This window comes from Peromyscus californicus, unplaced genomic scaffold, assembly GCF_007827085.1.
Source record: "Peromyscus californicus insignis strain IS unplaced genomic scaffold, ASM782708v3 Scaffold_24__1_contigs__length_46423439, whole genome shotgun sequence".
Classification (NCBI taxonomy): Eukaryota; Metazoa; Chordata; class Mammalia; order Rodentia; family Cricetidae; genus Peromyscus; species Peromyscus californicus.
Genome location: NW_026294535.1, coordinates 28043384 through 28065985, shown reverse-complemented (window position 1 = coordinate 28065985; position 22602 = coordinate 28043384). Strand labels below are relative to the sequence as shown.

Here is a 22602-nt window from a genome sequence, read left to right as displayed (position 1 = left end):
TGACTGACCGCTTATAGCATGGAGGGCTCTTATGAGCACAAGGAATACATTTCTCCAAAACTACCACCATCAGTGAAAACCCTCTCTGGATATATTTATTTCTGAGGCAGGAAGCGGCGTCCGCGAGCCTCCCCTTCTGTGCTGACACATGGGTTAGGTGAAAAGTCTTACTTTTGAATTTACTGTGGTCTGGGGTGTCTTGGCTTTCTTCTATGAGGATTTTGGCAGCCACGTCCAGGGTAACAATCTTGGTTTTGGAGACGAGGAAGAGCATGACAAACTTCTGGCTCATAATTCTTAGAGATTTATCTTTCCGACTGTTGGCAGATGCTAAAAAAGGGAAAGAAAATAAAAATCATCAAAATGCGGATTTACCACAAGAAAGACTTTGCTACCCATTCTCCAGAGCTACCTCACGCCACCAGCGTATGGGAGGATCATCCGGTCACAGGCAGAAGCCTACTGGAAACACATCACAAAAGCAAGCCCGTAAAGAAATTGGAAGGATTTTCCTGCATCTCGTAAAACGACTGTGATTTTTCAACTGCTCTTAACACTCCATACTTATATCACATAATAGAAGCCATATGGCAGTCTTCCTTAAGCGACTCTTTGAAAAGATTAATGTGGACAGATAAAAGGAGAGGGGTAGGGATCAGGAGTTGTTTTTGGTTCTCTTAAAAGCAAGAACTCCATTTAGGCGTTGTCCACGTCCATGTGTATGGGTGTACATGCTCTTGTGGGGCGGGTATCTGCGCAGGCGGGTGGAGCTCAGAGGTGGGCATGTCATGCTTCTTCAACTGCTTTTCCGTATCATTTGTTGAGACAGGGTCTCCCACAGAACGTGGAGCTCAGTGATTCAGCTAGTCTGACTGGCCAGTGAGTCCGGGGGATCCTATTACCTCCGTCCCCCCAGTGCTGAAGTCATAGGCACGCACCACCATGCCTGACTTGACTAGGGTACTGGGGTTCTGAATTCAGGTCCTCAGCTCTCTATCTTCTCAGCCCAAGAAGCCCATTTTTCTGTTATCACAATGTCTAGAGGGTACCCTAACAGAGCTGGTGCCTCCCTTTACACAAACAGGACACTGATTATCCCTGGGGTCCTGTGGATGGCAGGTAGAGAATCCTGATAGATGATCGCCTCCTCTGGTTCTACAAGTACTTCCTCAGGGGGCAGAGCTAAAAGGCATGAAGCTGTGGACCTAAGGGACACCATCTACCCGTCCTTCAGCGTCCAATAGTGCAAGGCAGCATGTCAGTGATGCCTGTGTGTGACATCCTCACAACAGGGGGGGATGAGGGCTGATGGGTATCAATGTTTACAGCGAGACATAGAAGTTGGGGTACAGGAAGAACAAGGAAGACATAAAATTAAAAATAAACTTAAACAGCACCAAGGGGAACCCAGGGTTGTTTATCTTTCTTAACAGACTCAGCTACTGGGGCCTGTATTCACTCTAAGAAGAAACTGAATAAAACGCTTTGAGAAGATAAAGTGACGTCTCAAAGGCAAACGGGACGTGGCCGTCAGTCTCTAGGGCTCACATGTTCTGACCGGAAGGACTACTGCCACAAGTAAGGAGAAGTGGGCAGCTGAGCCAGGAGCCTTCCGCCCTCTGCCTTCCTTCCATAGACAGAGTGAGAGTGCATCTCCCCCCAGGGCTCCTAAACTGGCACTTCCCACCTTAGCGATCAGTTTTTTAAGAGACCATCACTCCCTTCGTCACTCTTCGCAAGTTTATAATGGACTCACAGGAAGGGTAGTCGGGTTCAGAAAAATCGAGCAGGTGTTGATCCTGGGGATCCGGGGAGCCATCTTTCCTGCGTTCTCCAAAGCGATAATCCACCAGGTCCAGCTCCTTCTGCTGGAGGCAGGCCATCTGCTCTTCGTACTTCTGCTCCTCTCCCAGTCTCTGGAGCGTCCTCAGGGTTTTAGGCAGGCTGTGCCGACCGTGCCAACCGTACTGATTCTTAGCCACCCGGCTGACCAGATGCAGCGACTCCAGCACGTTCACGATGTCGTAGATGCGTCTCCTTTCCACACCTGTGTGCCAAGGAGAAGGCAAAAGACGTCACGCGAACGAACACTTCTGATTTATCCACGCCTGACGGGCCCGGGCTGTTTCTGTGAATTATGTGACTGAGGTCCAAGTTAATGCCCAGCAACTGTGAATAATCACTAAGACCATCCAAGGAAGACACAAACAGACCCCCTGATTTCTTCCTGGGATCCACCTTCAGACACATCTAGGGTAACGTCCCCTTGAGATGGCCAGATCTATGTGGCAAGGACAACACTCACGTTTTTCAGACCGTTAAGCAAATCACATGCACATTATGGTGGTTTGCCGGTATGCCAACAGCATGCCCTATTAGACACAGTGGCTGGTGCTAGTGACTTGTTCCTAATTGGTGGCCCTGCATTAGTTCCTTGTCTCATGGCTGTGACAAATATTTGACAAGGGCTACGTAAAGAACGGGGACAGTCCATCATGGTGAAGAAGTCACAGCGGCAGATGGTAGACAGCGACTGCACCTAAGGTCAGGAAGTGGAAAGAGATGGAGCTGGCGTTGGGCCTGTCTTTCTCATTTTAGACAGCTGGGGACCGTTGCCACATGGGACTGTGCCGCCACATTCTGGGTGGGTCTTCCCTGCTCAGTCAGATCTTTCTGGAGAGACACCCTGGTAGGCTCACCCAGAGGTGTGTCCCTGTGAAGAGCCTAAATCCTGTCACCACATTTGACAGCCAAGATTAACCATCACAGGACTATAGAACAGACTGTCACCTCATCACTGGACAGTACTGTCCTTTGGCGGGAGTTTGAATGATGTAACAAGTAGTTAATAGACTAACTCTGAACAGTATGGTAAGGAAAATGGATGGTGGATCTTGTGTAGTGGGTAGCCGTTCCAGCTTTGATCTGGAAGTTCCAACCCCCACTGAGGCTTCAGTAACTGTCACACCTACAAGGCAGGGCCAAGAGAGGACCCTGAAGACCCGAGATCCGGATGCCCCAGGCTCTCTTGCTTCCTGGACCCTGGATGCTAGAGGTAGACCAAGAAGAGTTCTCCAGAGAACACCGCCGGACTGCGCTGTCTTTCCCAGACCCTGCGACCTACCTGCATAGAGCACAGAGGCCCACCATGAAATTCACACCCTTCGCTGCACTCCCCCAACCAGGCTTTTTCTTCTAATTACTGAACATACGTGTGCTGGTTGAGCGTGGAAGGCTCTAGAATCAGACTGCCTGGACACAAATCCTCACTCTCTCCCTTACAAGTGGTTCACGCTAGGAAGTTACTTAACCTCTTCACAGTATAGTACCTACCTTTATAAAATAATTAAGTTTGAGCATAAAAGGGTCCTCAACAGCTGTTCATTTTGTCTAAATATGTGCATGATTTGGAGCTACCTAAAACCCCCGCTAAAACAGTCACAGTGGAGGCAGATTTCAAACATCTCCGGTCCATGACTCATTCTGTTGTATAACAGGCCCTAGGCCTGCTGTTCCCTCTGCTCTCATTTATGTATCCATACTAAAGCCTCCAGGCACTTTGCAGAAAACCCCAACCGGCTAAAGACGCTCCATTTGTCTCATTTTTCCAGACACAGACTCAGCAAAGAAGGTAGCGTTGGGCTCTTCAGGGATATAAGAAAGACGTCGACTAACAGAGGCAACTCTGGACCGAGGAGGAGCTTCACCACACACACGAAGAGGCATTTCACGGTCCATCAGAACATTTCCACTCACGACCCTGTCTGGCTTGTCCCCTACCCCAGGCTTGGCGCCAGCTGCTTGCTAGAAGGCCCTGGCAGGAGCCTCTTGTCTCGGGCCGTCTGGTTCTTTACTCCAGCCTGTTTCCACATATTAACACGCCCTGCACTATCTCATAAACCTTCCCATTAGAAATGTCATGTGAACGCAACTGAGACACCCCGGGGCCGGCCATATGCCTGCCTGTTGTGTTAGTTTAAGCTGTCGAGTCTCCACCTAGTGGCCAGGCGTCGCAAGGGAAAAGGATCGAAGATCTGGACTGCTCTGAAGGGAAGACAGAATGTACAAATGAGCACTTGATAGGTTGTTCTGGTAAACACCAAAGGTGGCAGCCCCTGGCCGGCTTAACCACTCATCATTTCAATCATGCTCAAGTTTTGCTGTTTAGGGGGCGGGGCTCCTAAAGTCCCATTCACAGGTCTCAAGACCTATAGGCTCCTCTGGGACTTGCTGAGGGGGAAGGTTTTCCAGGGCATCCTGCCTTCTTTTGGTTTTGTATGGAAGTGGTGGTCTTATTAATTCTCCTCATGGTCCTAGTTGTCCATACAAGGACTTAATGATTACTATTTTTTTCTTAAGTCTCCTTCCCTAGGAACTGAGTGAGAACCAAACACAGCTCAGAATAAGAATCAAATGCTGTGCCGGGCGGCGGTGGCGCACGCCTTTAATCCCAGCACTCGGGAGGCAGAGCCAGGCAGATCTCTGTGAGTTCGAGGCCAGCCTGGTCTACAGAGCGAGATCCAGAAAAGGCACCAATGCTACACAGAGAAACCCTGTCTCAAAAAAACAAACAAACAAACAAACAAAACAAAGGGGGAAAAAAAGAATCAAAGGCTGTTCTGTTTTCTATTTACTGAAGTTATTCCCAAGTCTTTAAATGCTTACTCATTAACACCAGAGTCAAATCTGCATCGCATAGACTCTTTGAAACAACATTTTGAAACTCTGCACATCTTTGCGTAAATGGCGGTCTTCTAATTAGGGAGCAAGGGGTTCGGATTCAAGGCCGGGAGATGATCACCGAGGAAAACAGCTTCTAGGGAGAGACACTAACTGTCAACCTCGCATGAGAAGAGACGGTAACACATTTTACTTAGCAGGTCTGTGTCGTCATGGGGCATTGGGAGGCTGCTGTGGGTGAAAATCTCTGGAGTTCAGCTCCAGGAAGCTGTAACGTGGCGTGATTTGCGGGTCATCCCTTCCTTCGTCCTCCCTGGGACTGTAAGTTCCCCCTAAACATCTCATCCTTGTATTCCGCTCTAACACCAGTGTGGAACCTCCACATGGAAGCTGAATACATGGCAGGGGCGTGGGGGTCGGAGGAAGACTTCATGGACCCCAATAAGGACACCGGGTGATCTGGAAGTTAACCCTCATTTTCTGCAGGACTGTTATCCATGATCCCTGCCAGGACCGAGTTAAGCACATTAGTGGCATTAGCTCAACTCTGTGTGGTCTCTGCCGTTTATGTTACAGACAAGAAAGGTTAATAACTTCTCAAAGTTCTTACAAGCTGGGGAAGTTCAGAGCCGAGCCTGTCTGACCCAAAGCCTAGCCCACTGCCTCAGTTTCCAACAGCCAGAATGTTTTCAACTATCAGTTCAAGTAACTCAGACTGACAGCCTGCTGTGGGATGGTCTGTATGTCAAATGTGTTGCTCTGATTGGTCAATAAATAAATCACTGATTGGCCAGTGGCTAGGCAGAAAGTATAGGTGGGACAAGGAGGCGAATAAAGCTGGGAAGTGGAAGGCTGAGGAGGAGTCACTGCCAGTCGCCACAATGAGAAACAGCATGTGAAGATGCCGGTAAGCCACGAGCCATGTGGCAAGATATAGATTTATAGAAATGGATTAATTTAAGCTGTAAGAACAGTTAGCAAGAAGCCTGCCACGGCCATACAGTTTGTAAGCAATATAAGTCTCTGTGTTTACTTGGTCGGGTCTGAGCTGATGTGGGACTGGCAGGTGAGAGAGATTTGCCCTGACCGTGGGCCAGGCAGGAAAACTCTAGCTACAGACAGCCCACTATTCTGGCATGTTTCTCTGGGCTATGGAAGACAGACAGCTATGAAACACAAACTATTAACATTCATTTAGCTTATCCCTTCAAATACTCCCCCACATGGAACGTGTCCCTTTAAATAAGTGGATACATACCCCTGTACACCTCCAGATTAGCGTGATTTCTATTTAAAATGTCAACAATTGAATTATCCTGAAATACAGCCCCTGACCGCTAGGGGTCTCTCATCCAAAGCAACTGTACGCGTATTTGCAGCTGTGCGGGTATCATACATTACACACGCTCCTGCCACATGAACATATGCATTCTTCTTTGTTAGGAAGCATAGCTGTGTGAGTTCTGTCCAGATGTGCATTTTCTGTTCTGACAGGGCTTGCTGCAAAGGCGGTGGCACTGGGCTTCAGGCATCATGCTCTTGCTCTCCATTTTTTTTTTTTTTTTTTTTTTTTTTTTGCTTTATACAGGAAAGAACACTAGCTCCAAATTCTTTGAAGCATTATTAAAAATAAGGAGCAAGATAGCTGCAATTTTCTCACTGTGTACCCTAGGCTGGCCCCAAATTTACAGTTCTACTACTTGTATGTCACAAGTAATGGGATTATAGGTATGTGCCATCAGACCCAGCTTAGATGTTTAGATTCCAAATCCTTTTGCAATTAAACACATTTTCTTTCGGTGTGGTATTATGTATGGTATTCGTAGTTAAACCCACTTTACTTTGTACATGCACAACAAATTCTCTACCCTGAGCTGTAGCCCCACCCAACAATTTTAAGATTGAAACCCCCGGAGTTCCCGTTTGGCCCCGTGGGTCTAGGCTTCCTTGAACTCTGTGCACAAGGAAGGGAGATTGGGTGGTGATGGGGGCGGCTCTGCCCGCTCCCCTGCCCTCGCCCTCTGTTAAGTGAGGAGGTTTCCCTGATGCCTCTGGCCCACCCAAGGTGACCCGCTTCCCACCGTCACAGACGACAGGTCTCCGGTTAATCGGACGACACGTACCGAGGCTGACGGCGACTTCATCCAGGGAGATGGTGGTTTTCTCAGTTGACAGGGGGTAACTTGGATAGCGAGCCAGAAACTTCTGGCACAGCAGTCCTAAGCTCTTCTGTTTTCTGCTTGGCCTTTGCTTTTCATAGTCGTCCACAGAGCCATCACCAACGACATCGAGCTATAGAGGGCGGACAGAGGGAGGGGGGAGATGCCACGGTTACCACCTTAATTTTGGGTGTTATTAAGCTGTTGGCAAAGCGGTCCCAATCCACACCATTCAAGATGCCAGAGAAAACAACTTCTAGTCCGATTTTCTTAACGCTTTCCCTATTATCTTCTCTGGACTAAGCTGTTTTTTTGCTCACAACACGAGGCTCATGGTGACAATTCATGGTTACAATTGTAAAACAGGAACGTCTGTCCTGGGCAGGTCGCTCTACCCTTGCCTCTCATAGGTGGGTGGACCTGGCAGCAGCGGCAGGCACTTGCTGGAGATGTAGTAACATCTCAGGCCTCATCCTGGACCTGCTGCATCAAAATCTGCTTTTCGAGATTCTGGGTGACTGTTACTGACAGAACATGAGCTACAGTGACCTGTGAAACTGTCACATATTTAAGATGGACCAAATCTTGGTGAAACCCCACAAAGGCCAATGAGTCAAATTCTTTTCTGTTCTGAGTATACTCAAGTAACGGTCTTGTCTCTACCCACATTTAAACAGGTCTACAGGGGAAAGCAAAGGCTTTTCAATAGACAGACCCAAAGGAGAAGGGTGGTAAGATTATCTCAATAGATCCAGAAAAAAGCTGTTGGTAAATCGCATGATGGACATTCATGAAAATACAAAAGCTAATGTCTGGCTAGCTGAGAAACCTTGGAAGTATTTCCTTAAGACCAGGAAAACAAGGATGTCCTTGTCATTGGCCCTCTTCTGTGTTATGTAGGAAATCCTAGTCATATGTTGGGAAAAGAAAGAAGAAATTGAAGCAAGGACTGAAAAGCACAAACAAAATCTTTTCGTTCTGAAAAGGATAGGATGGTTCACTGCAAAAAAAATCTACAAAAATAAGAGGAATTAGCAAGAGAGTTGAATACAAGAAGTGATGTTTTAAACCCAAGCTGTATGCCTATACAGCAAGAGAAATAAGTGGAAAAGACAATATTTATAGTAGCAATGAGAATGATAAGGTTTTTAGGAGTATGGGAGCCGGTTTTCAGGTCCCTCGTGGCCCAGCAGGTCCCCACAGAGAATGATTAGGACCACGGGCCTGAGTGCAGGTGTCTGAGATGGTCTGCACTTGGCTGTGCTGGGGGAGGAGGTCTTTTGCTCCACCCCTTGGCGTCTCTATAAAAACCCTGGGGCAGAGACAGTCGGGGCCCGTTGGAATAGGTTCCAGGTTTTCTCGAGACTATCCTGTATGTTCTATCTGTTTATCTCCACAATCTAAATCCTTCTATCTAATATTTCCTGCTGCTCGCACTCAAGAAAACTCTGGGGAGCTGTGGGGTTGGTGGGTAAACACCCCGCATAGGAGTAAATCTAGCAAATACTCAAGATCTTAGAGCAGAGGTTCTCAACCTGTGAGTTACAACCCTTTTGGGGGTTGAACATCAGATACCTCACATATTAGATATTTATATTATGATTCGTAATAGTAGCGAAATTACAGTTATGAAATAACAACAACATCATTTTACGGTTGGGGGGGTCACCACAACATGAGGCACTGTATTAAAGGGCCACAGCATTTAGGAAGGTTGAAAATGACTGTCTTAGAGAGCACTTACAATTGCTGACGTGTGCCATTTTCATGGATAGGAGGCTCGGCACCACAGAGAGGTTAATACTTTTCCAATCAATACAGTCAAATGATTCCTATTAAAACCCAAATCTAGAGCCAGGCGGTGGTGGCGCACGCCTTTAACCCTAGCACTCAGGAGGCAGACAGGCAGATCGCCTTGAGTTTGAGGCCAGCCTGGTCTACAGAGAGGTCCAGGCCAGCCGGGTCTACCGAGTGACACTTTGTCCGAAAAGCCAAAGCAAACAGCCTCTCGAAAGCATCCACGGAAGGAAAAGTCAGGAACAGTTTACACAGCTTAAGAATCCGGTGAAGTTGGGCTTTGCCTGCTGGCAAAGCTTACTGCAAGATGGTGCTGGCCTCAAGCAGGCAAATGGGCAAAGGCTCTTAAAACAGAAGCACACATACATGTGTGCTTTGACATGACAGATACCACATTGCCAACTGGAGGAGAAAGAGCTCCTGAAAAATGTACGGACAACAAAACAGACAGACACCAACAGCTGTGTTCTTAACTCACATTACATTTGAAAAACAATCCCAAAAGGACTGAAGACTTTTTTTTTTTTTTTTTTGGTTTTTCGAGACAGGGTTTCTCTGTGTAGCTTTGCGCCTTTCCTGGAACTCGCTCTGTAGACCAGGCTGGCCTTGAACTCACAGAGATCCGCCTGCCTCTGCCTCCCGAGTGCTGGGATTAAAGGCGTGTGCCACCACCGCCCGGCTGGACTCAAGACTTATAGAAAGCAAATTATAATAAAGAAAATGTAGGAGAATAAGATCCTAACCTTACACTAGAGAAAGATTAAAGAGATACAAAAAGATCATCCATACTTATTTACTTATTTTCTTATGTGTACATGTGCACTGACCACAGAGGCCAGGAGAAGGCACTGGAACCTTCTGGAACTAGAGTTCCAGAGGGTTGTGAGTCACCATGTGGATGCTGGGAACTCAACTCATATCATTGGCAAGAGCAAGTGTCCTTGAGCACTGAACCATCTTTCCAGTCCCCAAAAGATCGCCCTTAAAGGAGAGATTTTAGGGATCAGAGAGATGGGTTCAGTGGTTAAGAGCACTGGCTAACTTTGCAGAGGACCCAGATTTGGTTCCCAGCATCCATGGGGCAGCTCAGAACCATTTTAACTTCACTTCCAGGGGATGCGAGGCCCCCTTCTGGTCTCCATGGGCATCTGCACGCACGTGGTGCATGAACAGAGAAGCAGCCACACACAATAAGTGAATTAAAAAAAAATAAAAATTAGAATGAAAAAAATCTTAAAAAAAGAAGAAAGGATTTATCCACAGAGTCGTCTTAAACTTAAGAGCTTTGTGAGCTGAGAACCAACAGAAAGGGAAAAAAAAACAAAAAACAAATACCAACTGAACCAAGATATATGTAATATAAGTAGCACAAGTACTTGATGACAGTTTAGTGTCAGGAATATACAACCATCTCCTAGAAATCACTATGAGAGAGAAAGACAATCCACTACAAACCGACACACACACAAACAGGCATCAAAGAGAAGAGGAAAAACCGTGGCGGTCAGCAGTCACATGGAAAGAAGTTTACTCTTAGGAGCCACAGAAAGACACAAACCACCCAGTAACTTGACAGAGGGACAAGTGACAGTTTTAGAGACATGGATTATCAGTGTTTCACATGCCTAGTGGAGACAGGCAGGTGCTTGGGAAGCAAGGTGGCACCGACCAACCTGTGACTGTGTGCACAGCCAAGGACAGCACCTCCGCTAACGGTGAATACAGTCATTCTCAAACTTTGCACCCACAAGATCACTTTATGTTCCTAAAATTACGGAGGACCCCAGAGAGCTTTCTGAGTTTTTTTTTTTTTTTTTTTCTGTTTGAGACAGATTTTTTTTCTCTGTAACCCTGGCTTTCCTGGAACTTGCTCTGTAGACCAGGCTGGCCTTGAACTCACAGAGATTTGCCTGCCTCTGCCTCCCAAGTGCTGGGATTCAAGGCGGTGGCTGGTGTGAGTTTTATCTAGTTGTCTATTGTCTATATTTAATACAGTAGAAAATAAACCGAGACAGCTACACTGTTGAGAGGTCAGGGCTTACATATTGTTTTAAATCTCTTTAGCGTCGGAGTCACAGAAAACTGGATTCTATGCTCATTTTTGTATTAATGTGTTACAATGTCCACATCTTTTAATCATTCAAGTTTCAGTGTAGAAGAGAATGGGAGTTTAACAGGCAGACATCTTAGTATTATCCAGGGGATCTGATGCCTCTGCTGGCCCCTGTGGGTACTGCATGAATGTGATACACATACAGACAAGCAGATACACATTTAAAAAAAAAAGCCCTCTGAAAAGATCCGTTAGGAACAAAGAGGTTGCCAGATAGTATTTTGAGAACCCTGGTTGCAGGAAATGCTAGTCACGCACACTAGGAGATATGAACAAGCTGTATATTTGTATCGGGCCCAAACTGCAAACCACCTCAGTGGCCACAGCCAGGAGAGATAAGTTAGTCACGGTATTCACTGCTTTTGTAACGAAAGCAAAGCTGTAACTGTGAAAAAACATGACTGATTCTTAAGAATGTGCTGGTTGAGACAGCAAACCCAGCCAGGCGTAGTAACACACGACTTTAATCCCAGCACTTGGGAGGCAGAGGCAGGTAGATCTCTGTGAGTTGGAAGCTAGCCTGGTCTACAGAGTGAGCTCCAGGACAACCAGAGGTACATTGAGAGACCCCCGTCTTTAAAAACAGCAAACAAACCCAAGATGAGCAAACACTATAATAGCTTCAACTTTACAAAGCTTGAAACCCCAACAGAACAGCCCAAGCAACAATCTATAAGAGCACATACATAATCATATATAATAGAGTGACTTAAAGACAGCAAGAGGATGGTAAATTCAGCATCATTATTTGACATAAATTAATACTTCTCTGTGCTTGGGGAAGGGAGGAAGGCTCCCAAGTCTTAAAGGTATCATATACTAAAGGTATGTTATGTGAAAAGACAGTCTATCAATGATACTAAAAAGCCTGAATTTATGGCCATTCAAATTTTAGGCACTTAAGGTCATGAACCTTTATAGTAAAGGATCAGTTAAAATCTTATGAAGTCTAGTTAGGAAACCAGAAATGGAACTGTTTTAGGGACATCTAAAACAAGTAGTCCTACCAGAGGAAGGTATCAATACTTTGTTACAGATTATTAACATCTCTCATTGGGTGACTTTCACTTTCTGTATTTTAATCAATAGAAAAACAAGGAACAACAAATGTTTGGGTATGCCTGAAACAGACCAAGAGCAGATCCCAGGGAAACCAGAGCAGGGAGCACCCGGAATCTCACTTTCTGGACCCGGAAGCTAATGCACTTAGCCACACTCACGTGCCACCTGAGTTCATGGTCGCTGAAGCCGGGCCTCCTGTGGTTTCCAAACCAAATAAAATACGGAAAGGAGGCCAAGGAAAAGACCAGACATATAAGAGGAGTGATAAAGACTTTCTGGCAGTAAGCGCAAAGGAATTGCTCTCTAAACTGCAGGATTTGCATTTAGCTACACAGAAGGATCTCTACCTCGGTAGTGTCATGCGTGGTGGGTGGTGGCATGTGTGGTGGGTGGTGGCATGTGTGGTAGACAGTGGCGTGTGTGGTGGGTGGTGGCACGTGTTGTAGGTAATATATCGTGTGATATATTAAACTCATTTTGCTCTGTTAGCTTCAAGTTGTAAGTTGTAACATCTTCTCTCTCTTTTTTCCCCCCAATTTCTATATTTTGGCAAATTTTACAGCTTAAAAAAATACTCCAAAAAGGGGAAAAAAATAGTTAAGAAGACTCTAATCCGGAAGTCATTTTTCTTGGGAGGTCTCAGAAAAAGGTTGGTGGGAGGGAAAACGACCGACTGTTAGGTCTTCTAAAAACAGTATGAATATGCTGTTTATTGAGCAGCTCCACATCTTCCTGCGGCATGCAATTTAAAGACGGCCTAAGAGCCTTCCACGTTGATTGAGAACTAGGCATGTGGCTTGGTGGCAGAGGGCTTGCCTACTGTGTATAAAGCCCTGGGTTGAATCACTAGCAGCTGTGGTGGTTTGAATTAAGAACGGCCCCACAGCCTCATATACTTGACTGCTTAGTCATCTGGGAGTGGCACTGTTGAAAAAGGATTAGGAGGTGTGGCCTTGTTGGAGGACGTGTGTCTCTGCGGGTAGGTTCTGAGGCTTCAGAAGCCCACGCCAGGTTCAGTGTCTCCCTCTTGGCCAGCAAATCAGCAGGCCAGTAGCTCTCAGTTACTTCTCCAGAGTCGAGTACAGCGCCATGCTCCCCACCATGATGATAATGGACTGAATCTCTGAAACTGTGAGCGAGCCTCCACTTACATGCTTTCTTCTATAAGAGTTGCTTTGGTCATGGTGTCTCTTCACAGCCACAGAACAGTGGCTACAACAGCAGAAATACATATGCACACGCACACGTACACCCGTGTACACTCACACACACATACACACACACACACACACACACACACACACACACACACACACACACACATCTCCCCCAACAAAAACCTCACACCCAACCAATCAACCAACAACAAAATAAAAAAGAATTCTCCCAACAAAAAAACCCAAGCAGATAAAATTAAAGAAATACATTAAACTGGCCTAACTTGAATAAAGTCACAAACTATCAAACAGAATAATAAAACTTTCCCAGTCAAAATTATTGAAATTAAAAATCCACAGCAGTGCTTAAAAAAAAACCCAACAATCCAAGTTTCTTTATTGAATCAAATTACTAAAACATTATTTTTAAAATGAGGTCTGGTTAAGGGAGGAAAGAAATTAATTATGAAAAATAAGAATCTGAAAATTCAGTTGTTAACAAAATGATGCCATGTTTAATTAGCACTGGGTTTGACTGGACAGGCATCCTATTTCCTTTTAATAATCTTGGAAATCTTTGAAGTCTCACAAAGTCCTACGAGCATGGCTAGTTACCTGCAGGGAGTTCACAAACGCATCCTCTTTATTCTCAATGGGTCTGAACAGCCCCTTTTTCTTCTCCCGGTCTCTTATGTCTGGGCTGGCAGCGCTGATGAGCATCTTGAGGTTGGCCGTGGGCGTCCATGGCTCCACCTGCTGTTGCCTGTCGACCGGCTTTACGGGAGTAATGGGACTTCTTTCTGGGGTAAAGATTCTCTGCTTGGACAGATCCATCGGTTCATTTTTCATCGGAGTCTTTGGGGTCAACCTTGATCGATCAACAAATATATTTTCCTATTTAAAGAAAAGAGACCGGTGAACGAGGTTAGGAAAGGGCAGGCATCAGCTAAGAGTAGAGTTCGTTCCACCCGGACTTAGAAATCCAAACATTCCTGCAAGGTCGGAAAGAATCCGGACTGGATAAACGAAAACTAGAGAGCTCCATGAGCCCTGAACAGCGCCTCCAAGGAGACACTCCGTTATATCTGCTGCTCCTTTTACACAAATGTTTTCATGAAGTGTCGGTATGAGAAGTCACAAACGTATCTGTCACCAACAGACGCTCATAATAGTTGGAAACGAAGAAGGCCAGTTGAGACTTTTCTGCTCCTCGGGGCCATGTTTTTCAAAGCCCTACTTACAAGTTCGCATTTGCCAGTCAAGAACACCTACCCCTTTGTAGTTCAGTGTTCAGAAGTCACCAGTAACAGGACAAGTTAAAGGGACAGAAGCCAGCAAAATACCAGCGTCAGCTAACCTGAGAGTTTTCTGATGTTCTCCAACCATTCACAGCGAAGGACTAGTTTTTTGCTTGTCTTGTATTTCCTGAGTCCTGCACATTGTTAAGCCACCTTTACCTCATAGGACTAGCATCGAATTTCCACCACACATGACTTTTTTTTTTTAATGGTTTTTTTTTGGGACAGGGTTTCCCTGTGTAGCTTTGGGGCCTGTCTTGGAACTCACTCTGTAGACCAGGCTGGCCTCGAACTCACAGAGATCCGCCTGGCTCTGCCTCCCGAGTGCTGGGATTAAAGGTGTGGGCCGCTGCCACCTGGCATTCCACCACACGTGATTTACCATTTGAGTTCGTTACTTAAATCAGCCTACCGCCTCTGCCACAAGTGAGACCTCCAGCAGGTCAGAAGCTTAGACGCCCCAAAGGAGGGATCAAATTGCTAGAAAGGTTTTTAAGGGTCAAGGTTTTGCTTTTCAACTTTTGCAGTCTTGAAATAGTTTGTGAAGGGGCACCAGCTCCCACACCATATACTTCATGTATCCTGCCTTAGACAATTATTAGAAAGGGTTCAAGTTTTCTACCATGGAAAACCGGAAAGATCTCTCTCTTCCTCTGGTGGAATTCTCTTCCTGTCAACAGAGACTCACAGGATGACAAAGGAGGAAGGTTCGACGTCTCACACTTTCCCTGCACATGTGTTTATCCCCTACAGCTACTGTAAGCTCCAGTCCTGGCTGATCAGGGGTTAAAACAGTCTTGTTCTGTGAGGAGGTAGATGACCGGGAGAAACAACCAACGCTTGTCCACTGGGTCAGCAGAAGCCGCCAGCTAGCTACGGTGACACTCCGGTGTTCTGGAACGTGAAAGAAAGGAGTGGTGGAGGTGATGAGGTCTCACACCCCGGCGGCAGGAAGCAACAATCCTGGGAGAGAGTTGCTTAGGTCTGGTAACAAGCCCCTGCTGGGGAGCCATTCCGATGCTGTCTACAGGTGCAGCCTCCAGGGAAAGGATTGCTTAATACACGTCACACCCGGTTTCCTGGACTCGTATCAATCCCTAAGCTAATTCTTTGGCAGTACTAATGTTGTTTGTTCTGGTTTATATAACCTCAGGTATAGAGGTGAAGTCAGTGGCCTGACATCACACACAGCAGCCCCTGTGAAAACCAGAGCACGTCAAAGGCAGCAGCTGACAGCATCGTTCTGGGAGCAAAGTCGAAGGAAACTGCCTTTTCCTAAGTTCCGGGAAAGGGACCCAGTAGAACCTGGAGAGGCAGCAGGAGGGAGTGGTTGGTTGCACATGCAGGATCTCAGGCCAGTGGACAAGTTCCTCCTTCTCCCCCTACTGTATTCCCGTTTACTCAACTGAAAAAACGAAGCTCATGAAAATCCCAACCTCAAGGGTTCAGACTAGTTCACGAGTGCATGGTGAACACCCGATATAACTTAGCTTTATCTTTTCCCCTTTCCCATTCTCTCCCATTTGCCCTGGCTCTTAGCGCTAATATAGCTCTTACGCTGCGCTGTATTAGATTACAGTGTCTTCAGCTTCCTGGATGGATGGATGTCTTGTCTCTACAATGAGCCTGCATTTGTGGAGGCGAGTTCCATGTGTCATAATCACTTAATGTCTTGCCAAAAGGTACCCTCAAGGCACAAGGTGTGTCCCAGTCTTATGAGTAGACAGATTGACTCTCTCCCCATTCTGTTTCCAGGGTACATGTCCACACAGGAACGAGTCCCTTAAGTTTCTCTGTAGTGAGGGAGCAATTCAGAATGATTCATGAAAAATGTACGGTTTATTTTGAGAGAGTGAGAGCGAAGTTAGGTAATGTGGTTGGGTTAGGACTATAGTCCACCAGTGCTGGATAGTTTCATGTCAACTTGACACACAAACTAGTCATCTGAAAGGAGAGAACCTCAACTGAGAAAATGCCCACACAAGATCTAGCTGTAAGGCCTTTTCTTAATTAATGATTGACATGGGAGGGCCCAGCCTATTGTGGGTTGTCTCATCCCTGGGCTGATGGTCCTGGGTTCTATAACAAGGCAGGCTGAACAAGCCATGAGGAAATAAGCCAGTAAGCAGCACCCTTCCATGGCCTCTGCATCAGCTTCTGCCTCCAGGATCCTGCTCTGTTTGAGTTCCTGTCCTGACTTCCTTCAATAATGAACAGCGATGGTAAAGTGTAAACCAAATAGACCCTTTCTTCCCTGACTTGCTTCTTGGTTATGGTTTTGTAGCAGCAATAGAAACCCTAACTAAGACAACACCTCTACGTCAAAATTTAAAAATGGCGCACAAATTGGGCTGTGAGGTCCCAGGTAGGCAAGAAAATCAGCTATGATCTATTTATGCACGGTGCCACCTGTCTGTACTGCCTTCCAGAGACTGTGTGAGGCAGAGCAAAAGGGACTGGAACAGGTGCAGACCCGGTTATTCATTCTGCTTGGTTCCATGTTTCCATACATATACAAAACACAGGGTTCAGACTAGTCGCTGAGACTTTCTAGTAATGTGCCTGTTTGTATGGCAGACACTTGATGCACCCAGGTCTCTTCAGGAATGAATGAATGAGTCATTCTCCCAGCTGTTGGAAGCCATGCCAACAGTACACGCCCTTGGCTGGATTGCTTTGGCTCAAGAGGGACCATGAACCCCGAAACCACACCCCTTCCTGGGAGGCCAACATTGAACTCAGTGACTGGTGAAAGTCCTACCAGCATGCAAAGATCTGGTCTCTTCACTGGCTCCGGACTACTCAACGGGGGCACCTTGAATTCCTTACTGTGTAATCTCAGAATTCCATCGAGACTCAACGGCAGCTCAGTTTCTTCCTCTGTCCAGTTCGGCTCCTTTCCACTCTCTTCCTTCCTCTGCTATAATCCTAGGCACCCACAAGTCTCCTGCACACCATACTCACGTGAGATCCGCTTGCAAGGAAATCAGACCCGCAACATCTCGGACGCCACTTCGGTCAGAGAATCCAGAGAAACGCCAAGTCATAAAATGGTCTCACAGCCCTCAGATATAAAGGAGGGAACGAACCTGGGTTTATTTGCCGCCGTGCCGCTCTGAGTATCAGCTCAGACAATAAAGCAGAACCCTGCCATCTTGGAAATGTTTTGCAAATGTTCACCATTATAATTAATAAGGACCAGTACTATGACCATGGGGGCAGCATGCTATATATTGCCATAGAAAAGGCTTGGAAGCTAAAAGACCTTGGTTCTCAACTTGCTTATGTCTCTATATAGCTTTGATTATGCAATCTTAAGTCTCGTATATGACCACCAGCTTTGTAGGACCCTTATGGTGTCTGACTGATCTCTTCTCCACCCCCCCCTTCATACACAGCTCACACATTGTCCCATTGGCTTTCTTCAAACCTGCCCTGCATTACACCCAAGGCCTTCCTCTGAACATCGCCTTCTCTCTAACACCATATACAGAGCTCCGTCTGTTGAAACCCATCTGCTGTTAAAGGCTCACTGCAAAGACTCCATGTTAGGAAGTGTCCCCTGGCTCCTGGCCATCAACTCTCCTTTCTGCCAGAACACACTTTCTAGAAAGAGCAAGCCATATTGAGACCTTCCTCTGGTCACCTTCCAGGAGGTTCCCCAACCATTAGTCTGTCCCAATCCACGATGTTCCCTCAGGTCACCTCTTGGCTGCCCATCTTGCTTCCCCCACCAAGGCGGTAAGGTTGGCAGTGATTCTTGGTGCTATAAAATCTGGACATGAGCTTCTGAGACACTATTATGTCTTAGTTGTCTTTACTTTTGACTGCACCTTCTCAGTCTCCTTCATTGGGTTCCCGTTTCTACTCTTACAAACCACAAGAGTCCATATCAAGACCTCTAGCTCTCTTCACTCTCTGGACGGATTCACCCAATCTCATATACACAGCTTCAAAGTCAAACTATATGCTCACGATTCCAAGCTTGGTTCCAAGGCTATCCATCACCTTTCAAGAATTCTAAAGCCAGCCAATCAGCTGCCTCCTGCTAACTGTCTGCATATCACAAAGGCACAAGCATATGCCAAGCTCAACCCACTGGCTTCCTGAGCGACTTCCCAAAGAACACACATGGAAACTCAGCCTGTTATTCTAGCCTCACAATTCTCCTGCCTCAGCCTCTAGAGTGCTGAATTACAGGCATGCACCGTCAGGTCCAGCATGCTTCTCCTTCCTTACTGGCTTCCCCTCCTCTCACATTCCAGGGCATTGGCGTGCATTCCCTCCAAGCCCAATGCATGCAACAGCAATTTCATCAAGTGCTCTTAACAGCTCCATCCGAAGCCCTCATCTCTCTGCCCCAAACTGTCCATTTCCTACGTTTGACATCAATCAGGATTGGTCAGTCTGTTTATTACACCATAACCAAGAACAGTAAGGTTGGGCGGTAATGTTAAAAAGTTCTTTTTTTTTTTTTTTCAAAACAAGTTTCTCTGCGGGTGCTCAGGAGATGCGTGCATCATACAGTACATGCAGCTCTGGACCAATGTGCGTCAAGAAAGAGGTCTTCTAAAGGACGTGGGATCCAGTGATTCCCCTCCAGAGGCATCTTCAGAAGGAATAGCTTTGCCTCCCTGGCTTCTGGCCTCTGGAGTTCCCAGAGGCTCAAATCTTGTTGCTTTTGTCTGAAATGTTCCTTTCACTGACTCTTTTTGTGGAGGTTGACTTTCCTTACCCAGTAAAGCTTAACCCAAATCCTACCTCCCCCTGAAGCTTTCCAGTGTCTGTCATGTATTTCTTCTTCCTCTATTCTGAGAGTATAATATAGTTGGCTACTTTCCATCTGGGTCTCTGAAAGCCTCTCAGGTAACCAAAGGGCAAGTTATGATTGGACTGTCATTTTGATTCAGTACAACATGAAGAATGTATACAGCTAGGCACTTTACAAAAACCCAACGGGTGAGGTGTTATGCACGGGCTCCACTTTACAGAGGTAACCAATGGACTAAGAAAGGTTAGGTGATATTAACCTCCCCATCTCTTGCCTTTGGAACACAAATATTTGCTGAAAAACCTTAAAAATAGGTTTATTTGGGGTCATGTAGCTAGTTAATGTCAGAGCAGGAAATCGAACTTGGGTCTCTGTGTTTATAAACCCCATGTTCCCACCATCCTTAGGAAACCTCTTTACCCTGGGTTTACCATGGGGAGAGGACAAAGGGCTGGCCCCCCAATGTCCCCACAAAACCACTCTGTTCTCATCTCTTGCCTCCTCTCCGAGTCAAAGCCCTGCTTATTCATTCTAGCTCAAATATTTTAATCACTGTCCCAATCTATTGAGTCATTTGGGTTTCTCTGCACCCCCCTGAGAAACCCCAACAACACTGACCAAGGTAAACTAAGGGAGGGAGGGAGGGAATGATCAACCTTTGGGGAAGATAACTGGTAAATCATTGACCAGAAAGAAATGGAGTACTGACTTGGCAGACTTTATACATTACACACACACACACACACACACACACACACACACACACACACACACACACACTTTCTAGGCAGAACCATCCAAATTTCAAAGGAAAACAGAAAACTCCCCAAACCAAAATTTTGAATATATTCATAAGGTCATATTCTTAGGCAAGTTTAAAACAATGTTTTGGTATGGATTTCCCCCTCTAACAAAAAATATTATATAAAGGCATGTTCTTTGCCACCAAGCAGTTTCATTGTTGACACTAACCGGAAACTAACACCTGGAATCCAGAGAGGTTCAATGCCCAAGGAAGTTGCTACTATAGATTTATATTTGAGGTTTCTAAAACTGGCTTGTTGGAGCTATTTGCTTTTGCTTACACAGTGCTCAGATTGCACAGCTATATCTTTTCAACAGGACATCCACTGATTTGCACACCTGTGCTGATGCAGGCCAAGGTGATGGTGTAGACATTGCTATGGCCAGTTTAGTTGGGAATGTGTTGAAAACACACAGAAGAACATAAAGGAAGAGTGGGGCTCAGCATACAAGAAGCAGAAGGGCTGTAAACTATTCAGAGTAGCTGGTGAGGGTCAGTCACGTTGGCCTTGTATGTTAGGTAGAGACGGTACTCTTGGGAGAACCTCTGTATTGGATTCAATAGGACGAAGTCGGCATTTCCCAGCATTTTAACATTAAATCTGGTATTTGTAACTACAAAAGTCTTTTCCAGGGAACTAATATTTCTAATTTCTGCGAAGCATTAGCTAAACTACCCTTGACAACACTAAGCATTACAAACTAATGCCTTCATCTGGTGTGTCTTTGACTTTAGGAGCTGGTTTGAACACTAATGCTAGGAGCAGAACTGAGACAATGGTTCTTTGAAACCTCCTTCTATAATGGTCGCCAAAACTTTGCTGTATATAACATGAAAGCTAAGCATCACCATCTAAAATACGTTAGGGATTTAGGTATGCGTATGTGCTTACCTTTTGTGCATTTTCTGCATCTTCAACGGCAAAATCTAGTCTGGCCTGTCTGGGGCTGATCAAGTCTTTTAGTGTTAAACAATTCACCTCCATCTGGAACACACAATTACACCAGAAAACGATTTTACATTGATTCCCCCCCTCCAACAACAAAAATGCCATTTGCGAACATCAACTTCCCTAGAGCATTCCTGGGAACTTCCAGGAACGCAGACATCCTCCGATCCTCATTAAAACTCACACGAACAAACACCTAAAATATACTTAGGAATCACTGAAAATCTGGGAAGAAGGAAAACTGATCAAACCACTAACTCCTTACAAAAACCAGCAGGCAAGGATGGTTACCGAGCACGGAGGGTGTTAGGCAAATGTCAAAAAGTTACAGGGTCTCCCAGGTCAGTTAATTTTGGCGCAAAGTGGGAGGAATTCAGCTTTGAGTGGGTTTGAACTAGGGGGTAGACTGAAACCCGATCTTCAAGACCAACCCGTCTGGGATGCACACTCAGCCTCTCCCCCAGACATCTAAAGCACACCCGGAGTTGAAATCTTCCTATGGAACCCCTCCCCAGCTCCAATCTTGGGGAGGGATAGGGTCTCTTTCACCCAGGGCTGTACCCCGCATAACCGCCAGGGCTCCCGGACCCGGGGACGGTGGGAGGGTAGCCGCGGCGGGTCACCCTTCTCCCCATTCCCGCCTCCCTCATCCGCGGGGCGCTGCACGCTTCCTTACTGCCGCCGGGCGATGGAGGCTCTCCGTCTCCGGGGACACCCGCAGCCGCACCGACGCGCGGGCAGGGCGTGTAGATCTCAGCGGCGGGCTGGCGACATGGGGCAGGCTCGCAGATCCCCGGGGCTCCAGCCAGCGGCGTCCGTCCGTCCGCAGAGCGACAAGCGTCTCCTCCCCGCCTTAGCGAAAGCTCTCTCTAGCCGGGGGATCGCGGTCGGTCTCCCCGCTAAAACACCTCCTCTGGCGCCTTGAGACTGAATTTGAGCACTGACCAATGAGCGGCGGCCGGAGGGGCGGCGCCGACCAATGGCGCGGCGGCACCGGCCCGGAGCCCCGCCCCTCGCTGTCTTGGCGCTCGGCGCCGCGCCTTTCCACCCCTTCCCCGCCCGCTTCGGGCCCGCCCGCCCGCCGCCGGATTGTTGTCGCCTCGGCCCCCCTCCCGCTTCCGGGTACCTGGAGGCGGTGACGCGGGAGCGATTCCCGCGGGGACGCGGGCGCGGACGCGGGAATCCGGGGCGGGGCGGGGCGGGGCGGGCCGGGCCGGGCCGGCGCGGGCCAGGCGCGCTCTCCGCGGGGCGTCCTTTTGTTGTGGGACACCGACCCGATCGATGGATGCCCGGTCGGTCCCCGCGTTAGCAGATGGAGCCGGGGGGGGGGGGGGTGGAGGAGGGGGTGTGGGCATGTGGGAGTGTGTGTGTGTGTGTGTGTGTGTGGGGGAACGATCCGCACCCGCTTGGATGCTGGGGCCGCCGCCCTGCCCCCGGCAACCTGCGGCAGAGGAGTTGCCCGGACCTGCCAGGGCGGCTCCCCCACCTAGCACCCCGGGGCCCGGTGGGTGACACGTGAACCCTGGTTAACCACCTGGGCTGAGAGCAGATGGTACGCCCGTTAGCCCTGGGAACAAGCCTGGAAGCCAACCCCCCGCCCCCCAAAAAAAGGCGTTTGGAAAAGATTTCGTGGTGTTTCTTTCTCAGAGCATTTAACATACACACGGTCGAGGAAGTGTTATTAGTTTCTTGTAGAGACTAGCTTTTTGGGGAGGGGAAAGACAGTCAAGGATAGCTTTGGAAGACTGCTGATCTGTATGAGATGTTTCACTTCTCTGGTTTCTTATTTAAAATACGGACATAAGGAAAGA

At 47.2% G+C, this 22602-nt stretch overlaps 1 protein-coding gene across 2 annotated transcripts in view; it reads right to left on the bottom strand.

Annotated features, from left to right (window-relative positions):
• The window catches only part of E2f7 (E2F transcription factor 7), a 42280-nt gene extending 20659 nt beyond the window's left edge, over positions 1-21621 (bottom strand). For both annotated transcript variants that reach the window (XM_052753312.1, XM_052753313.1), the window contains exons 1-6: positions 21468-21621; positions 20735-20827; positions 13584-13862; positions 6804-6972; positions 1757-2047; positions 172-330 (exon numbers count right to left, since the gene is read on the bottom strand). In XM_052753312.1, coding sequence (XP_052609272.1) covers positions 172-330; positions 1757-2047; positions 6804-6972; positions 13584-13862; positions 20735-20827 — 991 coding nt within the window. In that variant the 5' untranslated portion in view covers positions 21468-21621. The remainder of the gene's footprint in view (positions 1-171; positions 331-1756; positions 2048-6803; positions 6973-13583; positions 13863-20734; positions 20828-21467) is intronic.
• Positions 21622-22602: the final 981 nt, after the last annotated feature.